The sequence below is a fragment of the Fulmarus glacialis genome, unplaced genomic scaffold (assembly GCF_000690835.1).
Source record: "Fulmarus glacialis isolate BGI_N327 unplaced genomic scaffold, ASM69083v1 scaffold25573, whole genome shotgun sequence".
Classification (NCBI taxonomy): domain Eukaryota; kingdom Metazoa; phylum Chordata; class Aves; order Procellariiformes; family Procellariidae; genus Fulmarus; species Fulmarus glacialis.
In genome coordinates, this window is record NW_009202698.1 from 2855 (window position 1) to 11159 (window position 8305).

Here is an 8305-nt window from a genome sequence, read left to right on the forward strand (position 1 = left end):
TGGAGCCTGCTTCCTCCCTGCTATCTACCCTCACCATCGCGAGAGCCAAGGCTCACGCCAAGCAGCTGCACACACCTCTGGAGCACTCAGCAGGGCAATGCCAACACTGGCGTCCTTACGGGCCGCTCCACTCATGGAGGGCCACACAGCACCAAGCACAGGCATCGTCCGGCAGTTGGGAGGCAGTAGAGAGGCAAGGACTAAAGCCAAACTCAGGGAGACTCTTGGCAGATTGGGCACTCCAAGGCAGATGGGTTCATTAGCTGGACGTGCTGGAAATGCAGGTGGATGAAGGAGGAGGAGGAACGCCAGCTTTGCAGGAGAAGGGACCCAGAGCCTGTTCTCTGGGAACCAGCGAACTTGGGGTGTTTCACTAGAGGACACGTAACAGGCAGGCAGCACTTTTAGGGATGAACCAAATCACAGCAGCTCCTCTGGCTGCTGCTGAGTAATGTGCAAATAAAGTGCACAGAGACAGCCGAGACCACCTGCGTCCTGCCAAGGGGCTGCAGAGTACGGCCTGTCCCATAAGGTATGTGTGTAACTACGAGAGGTCCAGCCTCAAGATGGTGAAAGGACATCAGCAAACAGAGACTCCACTCTCACCTTCTGGGGTCAGGAAAGCTCCTTTCTGAATTTTTTAAAAGCAAAAGGTAATGGTGGGTTTAGCTAGTACAAGCCATCACTTCCCACCTTCAGATCCTCCATCTATCTTTGCCAGACATACAAGAGCTGAGTGCATCCGAGTCCTGGGGATGAGCCAGGATCTGTAAGGAAAGCATTTTGTGAGATCACATCTGCACAGGAAAAGATTTTCTCATTTTGAAATTCTCAAAATTACAGTACTTTACAATACAAAACGTCTCCATTCAGTATTATGTCATTTTACTCCTTCTGGGGTTATAATAATTATTAAAAACACACAACTTTCTAGAAAGGACAGAAACACCACAAAAGAGACGAAAGAGTAATGGGAAAGGCTGCTGCAATATTATCAAAACCAATTTAGCGCAAAGGAGAAAGGGACTTTCAAGAACAGTTGATGAAAAGTGTTCTTTATATGCTCATTTGGAGAAAAGGCATAGATTTAACCTCTGAATGAGATCAGGCTGCCAGCTTCTATACTGAAGCTTAGAACATCAACACAAAAGGACTGAAACACAATATGCATGGCCATTAAAAAATAATATCATATATAGATATATATATAGAGAGAGAGGGAGATATTTTCCACGTATGGTATTTAGTTATAGGAAAGTGTCCCTGCAGACAGGCATATTCTGCCATCTGGCTCTTTTGGGCCGTTTCACATGACAGACGTTGATTATCTGTCTGTTTGCCATAGTATAAAGTACATGCTGACCACAAAGTCCCTTCGGGTGGGATGATTGCTTTCTAGTGCCTCCACAGCTGCTGCAATTCCTGTGCACACGGGGACACTCGACCCTCTTTGCTTCTGCCAGCCCCGAAGGGCTGCCCTTGCCCCAGCAGCCACATGGTGCAGCAGCCAAGGGACGGCTCAGACGGTGGTTTCATCTGCGGTCTTCTTCATGAGCTTGGCAGAGAGGAGGGAGTGGGGCACGGGGTGAGGGCTCCGCGAGGCTGGGATCATCAAGCGGACTTTCTGGTTGGTCCTTCGCCACTCTGAGTACAGCTGGCAGTGGTAGCGGAACGAAACCTGGCGGGCAATAACGCATCGGTCTGGTTACCAAACCCCCATCACAAGTGCTGGAGCCCATAGAGGGCCAGTGAGATGCAGTCACCCATCCGCCCTCCGCGTGCTCTCTGCGTGTTCCTTGTCAATCCACCAGCACCCCCCGGCCAAGGGAGACAGCACTGACCCTGAAACAGTTTGGGGCACTCCATGTCCCAAGCCTTTGATGAGGAATCAATTAATTCCTGGTAACACCAGGCTGAGCATGGCACAGCCAAAGGGGCTTTCTGGGCAGCACCAGGACAGAGGGACAGAGTTTGCTCAGCTGGGTTTGGGCACCAGGCCAGTGAGATGTGGCAGGGAGGAACCACAACTCACCCCTTCACCCTAGCCATGGGCTGAAGTGAGCACCTTGTCTGGGCAAAATGAGGTGTTGTCAACAGGACTAGTCTCAAGTGGCTGAATCCAACCAGCCTCCTCCCATCTCACAGATCCTGGTGGATCTTCTCTGCCCTTTGCAAAAGCCTTCTCTCCTTGGTCTGCAACAATAGGACATTGGTTGGACTCATTTTTTCTGACAACGCTGTGGTCTGGGAGACTTTTCCACCCGAAGGGAAACAGGAGAGGATGCAAAGGCTGGAGGGGACCTGAACCAGCCTGGCCCAGAGGCACGAGCTGGCCCTGCAGTTTCTGAGCAGCCCTGCAAGGGGGAGCTTCGAGCTGTGCTTCCCCAGGGGGCTGGACTCCTTGCTGTGTCCTTTTGCAATCATTAACACCACTACAGACTTTCTCACAGCTCCTGCTGATTCATTAGCTTTGAAATTGAACTCTTCTATAATTTCTTGAGGAAGAAATAAAACCAGCATGTATTTCCCTCCTATTTATTTTCCTAGAAATTGTGAGCAAGAAAATTAAATACTGAATCCAGTCAGCCACTCATCAAAACCAAGCTTTCGTACTTTGTAAAAGTACAGGAAACATTTAGCTGGCAAGTAGGAAGTACCAGGAAAGTATATCTGACAAGGAAAAGTCAGTATTCCTATTTTGGATGGGTCTCAGACATTTGCTGTGAGAAATGGAGCTGTGCCACAGCATTGAGGTAATTTAGCTTATTGATCTATGCACTCCCCTTTTTCTTGTTGTAGCGGGACAACTGTGGGAATAAGGTTGTTTGCTGATAAACAAGAAGCAAATGCATCTCTTCAAAGTCTTCAAAGACAGCGTGTGAATGGGGAGCTAATGATGCAAACCTCAAGGAAAGCTCCTGCTCCATAGGAAGGAGCTGCAACCTTGACCACGGCCTCTCTCGCAATACTCACACTGATTACAGCCATCACCACCCACGCACGTAACGGCCCTTTGTGCCGCACAGCCCATGGCAGCACGGAAGAATTGCAGTTGAATACGGTAAATGTGAATAAAGGGGCTTCACTTAATGTCCTTGTCTGTTCAAGGAAATGTGAAGCACAGCAGAACTAGTGCCATTTTAGTCAGGACTTGTTATTTCTCAAAAAAAAGATCATTCTTCTTTTTCCTCCAGCTTTCTAGCTCCTCCAGACCAGTCCTGGGACAGAGAAGATGGAAGCACTTCCTCTTAAGGTTTTCAGTTTTAGCTTGGCTTTCTACAGAAATGAACCTTATGCAGCATGTACATGCAGCAGTGGAGACTTTCCTCAACAGCTCCCTGTGCACTGCAATTGCTGCATGTTTTGACAGCAGTGCCGATCAGGCACTCTCGCTGCAGGCACCTCCCAGAGCGAAGGCTGCAGCACCAACTCACCCTCCCCTGGCACCTGAGTCCGTGTGGGAGAGTTGCAAGGAATGTCCTAACCCCAGGGAAAGCTGTTACTCTGAGAGATCAGAGCATGAGATGGCAGGGAAATGGGCTATGGCATTTCTACGGCCCACAGAACTGCCAGCTTTTTGGGGTCGCACTATTTTTCCTCCAGCAACTGCACTTCTTCCCATTCCCAAATGGTGCTTCCCAGCAAGCAGCTGGAAAAGGGTATTGACAGGGCGTGAGTACACACATGCTTTGAATAGGAGAGCTGAAATGAAGATCCAAATCCAGAAACCCACATAGCAACAGAACACAAAAGAACTGAATGGGAAACAGAGGGAAGTCCCTGGCCTGGGAGCCCCGGAGAGAGCACAGCCAGGGGAGCCCCGAGAGCTCGGGGAGCAGCAGGGCAGGGAGCTGCTCCCCAGCCCAGCTGCTCCTCTGGACTCTCAGCTGGGAGTGCTTACAGATGTGCTACACAGCAAATTCACATTTGCTTTCCTGCTCTTCTGGACTCGCCCCAAGCTGCAAGCTTGTGGCTGCCTAATTCAACATGTCCAAAGAGATGCAAAGCGATGCATCTGCAGGAAGCTCTTTCCCAGCACGGATCAGTTTAACACCCAGACAGTGTCAAGTGCAGGTTCCCACTAATCCCCAGTGCCTCCAACTCTGACAGCGCAGCTGTAAAGCCGCAGCAGTGGGCCAGGGCAGGCTGGCTACCCAGCCTTGGCTCAGCGCTCAAGCCCAAAAGCCCAGTATGACAGAGAAGTTAGAGGTCTCCCCAGGGCCGGAACGTTCCTTGCACACACCCTTCTGTGCAACTGACATCTTAAAAATACTGTGTAGGAATTTATTTAGTTGTGGGCCACAGAGACCCTCAACGGCCAGTCTGCACCTCGTTCGGGCACGGCCAACCTGTACTGGGCAGTACAAAGCATGGAGGGACATGACGGCAGATTATTTAGGCATCAAACATTTTCCAGATTTTATTTTTCCCCTAACCCACCCAGGTACCAAGTTTGTGTTTCTTCTCGAAAATAGGAACAGGCACAACAGCTGGATGACTGCCTGCCCCCAGCACCAGACCTTCCCACCCAGCCCCAGCCACGCTTGGGCATGTCTGCGCCAGGGTATATGACACCTCGAGGAACATGACTCCCATATCAATCTGGAAAGCAGACGATCAGGAAGTGGTTTCTCATTCTCAGCAACAACTGCAGCAGCTCCCATTTGGAGATAATTAAATGGACGTTCAAGGCAAAGAGCTCAAGGTTTTCTCACAAGGGGAATCAGAAACGGCTGGCTGCACCCATGTAGTGCGAGCCCGTACTTCAATCTCCCTTTTGAACAGAAGCAAGGCCCTGGGCAGCAGACACTTACCAGCGTCCAAAGGACGTAGATTGTGAAAAGTGCTATAGTTAGTGCTATGAGTCCGATAGCCTCCAGTCGGCTGTTGAACTGCAAATGATCCTGGGCTCCGCGCAGACACAGCCAGCCGGAGATCGCTGCTAGGGGAGTAATGAACAGGAAACACACCATGTCGCAGAAAAGGGTCCTCTTCTCATTGCGGGGACCGGGATCCTTCAGCCACTGCAAGAAGGAAGGGAGAAAGGGCATTAGTCAGCGGCATGCAGAGCATACAGCATGCTAGCAAAACAGGACTGCTATGCTGGGAAACTCTCACATGCTCTCTGCAGTCTGTATGTACCTGGTGCATACACTTAACTCACATAAACTTTCACAAAAATAGAGCTAGAGAGCATCAAGTATATTTTTAACAACCAACAAGGGAAAGGGAAGAGACAACTGAAGAATAGGTGCAGGGGAAGGCAGTAGTAAATACAGTAGCTGCCTTGGCTTTTCACTGGAGTAGCGAGGAGCAGACGGCAGCTAGCAGACAGAGGGAGGTCAGTTCAGTAAAGCCTGGCTTAGTAAAGATCTGACAGGTCTTGGATTGAGCTTCAATAGAAGCATATCCAGGACTCTGCAACTGGTGTAGGGGCTAAGCGAAACTGGGGCATTGGGGTCTGTGGCCAGGCCAAGCCATAAGGGCAGCTGTCCCAAATCCAGCCCTCTGGTTCCTTTTGGAGAATCATGGCATTTTAGAGTTTTACTCCTGATTTAAATCAAACCTGAAATGCCTAGGTGCACCTGAGAGACTGTGCAAGACAGCTCTGCAGAAGGAGTGCTCTCAAGGGTACGGCATTGTCCTCTGGGCTTGAGCGAGCCGCAGCAGGGCTGCTCACCGGGGAGCCCGGCACCCAACCAGGGCCATCAGTGGGGAATGCAAACACCCACGCATCCAGTATTTTCACTGAGATGATGACAGAGAGGAAAAAAGCATACCACTTCAGCAACTAAGAAGCCAAGACTGGAGGGGGGCGGGCGGGGAAGAAAAGCAAAAAGAAAGTGAGAAACTAGCAGAAAGCTTTGCACCTGAGCAGACAAAGCAGGACAGCAGCCAAGGGGCCACAGTGTTGGGCTGGTCCCAGCAGAAGGTGGTAACACAAACCCATTTTCTTTTACAGAACAACCTGTGCCCAAATCTGCATCTTTCTCACAGAGAAAGCCTTTGATCACTTCTTTGGTCACCCTCAGGTGAGGAGGGACACAGAGCTCAGCTGGCTGGGGGAAGATCCCCCATTGCTTTCCCCCAGATCTCAATGGATCACAAGTGACCATGAAGGGATGAGGCATGATCACACAGACACAGCTGCTGAAAACTCCACCTTCATGACTGCAAAATCCCAAAGATTCTTCCACTGCTGGTGGCCATCTGCTGGCCACCATGTTACAGGCAGAAGAGACCTGCCAGGACCAGAATAGAGCTGATTCTGGTGTATTCCTTCCCATTTTCAGCTTGCTTTCTTGCCTCCCACACAGTAAGTGATCCATCACAGTGGAGGTTACTGCACTTTGCTCTGTGTTACCAACAGGCTTTGCAAGCGCTTCTCTCTTGCAGCTCTCAAAAATTAGCAGGTTGCAGAACAAATGCAGCTCTGTTGCCGGCAGGTTTCCCTCAACAGGCAATCTCTAAATGTTCACTACTTTTAGGAGTCCCGATTTGCTTCCAGTGTGGGTTCATTTCAGACACTTGACTTCGACAACAGCAATTGTTCTAGTTTTCCTGGGATTATGCTATTTTCAGCCTTTCCTTTCCTTTTTTAGAATAGCATGCACTGTGGTTCCTTCCAATACCCAGAGTTGTTATGGCACATTTTTACTGGAAGTTCTGTATGCTGGGCTGTGGGATCCTTCCTTCTTTCCTGCGTGAGGATGACTGGTCTCATTTAGGATTTTTTTTCCTCAAAAAAACCGAGAACATGATCAAAAAGGCACAGTCAGAGCAGGGAAGGGAATATCCCAAAGACAGCCAAGGCCAGGCAGGCACATCCTACTGCCAGACTTGGAGTAAGGTGCCCACTTTTGAACAGGGAGCATGAAAAAGGACCTGTCCGAGAACTATGCACCTTCCCTGCAGGGGAAACCACAGCTTTAATAGCAATATGGAAGGGCTGGTGGCAGGTATGCAAGAAATTAATGAGACCAGCCAAAACAGAAATGTTTGTCCATGAGGACATGGCTGGCCAGAAAGACAAGCAGAAAGTGTTGGCCCAGAAGGGGAGCATGGAAGGGTGCACACAAGTTACTGCAGATTTAACTACGGAGAGACTCTAATGTGAGGGATGTACAGCAAGACACAGCAGAGGGGTGAGGATACGATGAGAAGTGCAGACAAGTTTTGTTGAAATGGGAAAGAGAAGGGGAAGATGGCAAACCGGGCAGGAACAGCAACATGGCTGGGGTGGTCAGAGCCACTGTAGCAGCATGCTCTGCAGACACCTGCGATGGGACACTGAGCTGGCCAAGAACGGAGGAGAGGATGCTGCAGCAACAGATAAGAGCCTGGCCAGGAATTTCAGCTGGGAGGACTGATAAGCAAGATATTTTAGACATGTGACCCGAAGCATCCGAGAGACCCAAACAGAGCAAGAACAAGTGAAGCTAGAGACCAAGCTGGGAGCTGAAGAGCACAGACAGATCTGGGGACCAAGTAACACTCCTGCAGTAACAAAGGACAAGTTAGAAGCATTTTTAAAGCCATTCTGAGCACAACTTGATGGCCAGACAGCCAGAAGGAAATTTCAGAGCAGCCACAACTGTGGTTTGGACAGAGGAGCTGGGAGAAGGGAGGCAGACCTGTAAGTCACCCCTTGAGTGGCTCTGCAGAGGAGATTAGTGGCGATAAGCTGTGTGGGGAAGATAAGGACCACACATGCAGTCCTGAGCAACCCTAAGAGGCAGCAAGGGTGGACAGCAACTCATCTACGCAGTAAAACTGCTCCTACAAACAGTGCAGTAGCAGCCCCATCATTCGAACACCCGGCCGTGCGCCTGGCTTTCCCTATTCTAACTAGCACCGGGCTGCCCCGGCTACACAGCACTCAAGTAAATGCCGAATTACTCTGACTGGACCAACATCCCTCTAGCACAATCCCAGAGCACCCCGTCCCCTGTAAGAGGACATCTTGGGTCACTTTTGACTCTCATACAGTAAGAATCTCAGGGACTGAAGGCAGATAGGTATTTTACTGCATCTTATTCTATTTATGTTCCTTGTGACCTTTGAAACTCCTTCTTCCTCCCCAAGATGGGAACCAAACATGTAAACGCAGGAAGCAAATTAATTTCCTTTTGAAGTAGTTGATTTACTTTGCCAATATGCACTGACACAGTAAAAAACAAATACAATAAGCCACCCTAAGGGCACAGGGTTTCTGGCACAGCAGCACATTAGTGCATACAGGACTTAAAATAAACCTTGCAAACAATCCAAAAAGTGGTCAGTCAGATTAAACAATTTTTGTAGG

General features: G+C 49.6%; 1 protein-coding gene across 1 annotated transcript in view; it reads right to left on the bottom strand.

The window, feature by feature from the left end:
• Positions 1-1519: 1519 nt before the first annotated feature.
• MARCH2 (membrane-associated ring finger (C3HC4) 2, E3 ubiquitin protein ligase) overlaps positions 1520-8305 on the bottom strand; it is a 22888-nt gene continuing 16102 nt past the window's right edge. The window contains exons 4-5 of the mRNA XM_009574394.1: positions 4815-5024; positions 1520-1678 (exon numbers count right to left, since the gene is read on the bottom strand). Coding sequence (XP_009572689.1) covers positions 1520-1678; positions 4815-5024 — 369 coding nt within the window. The remainder of the gene's footprint in view (positions 1679-4814; positions 5025-8305) is intronic.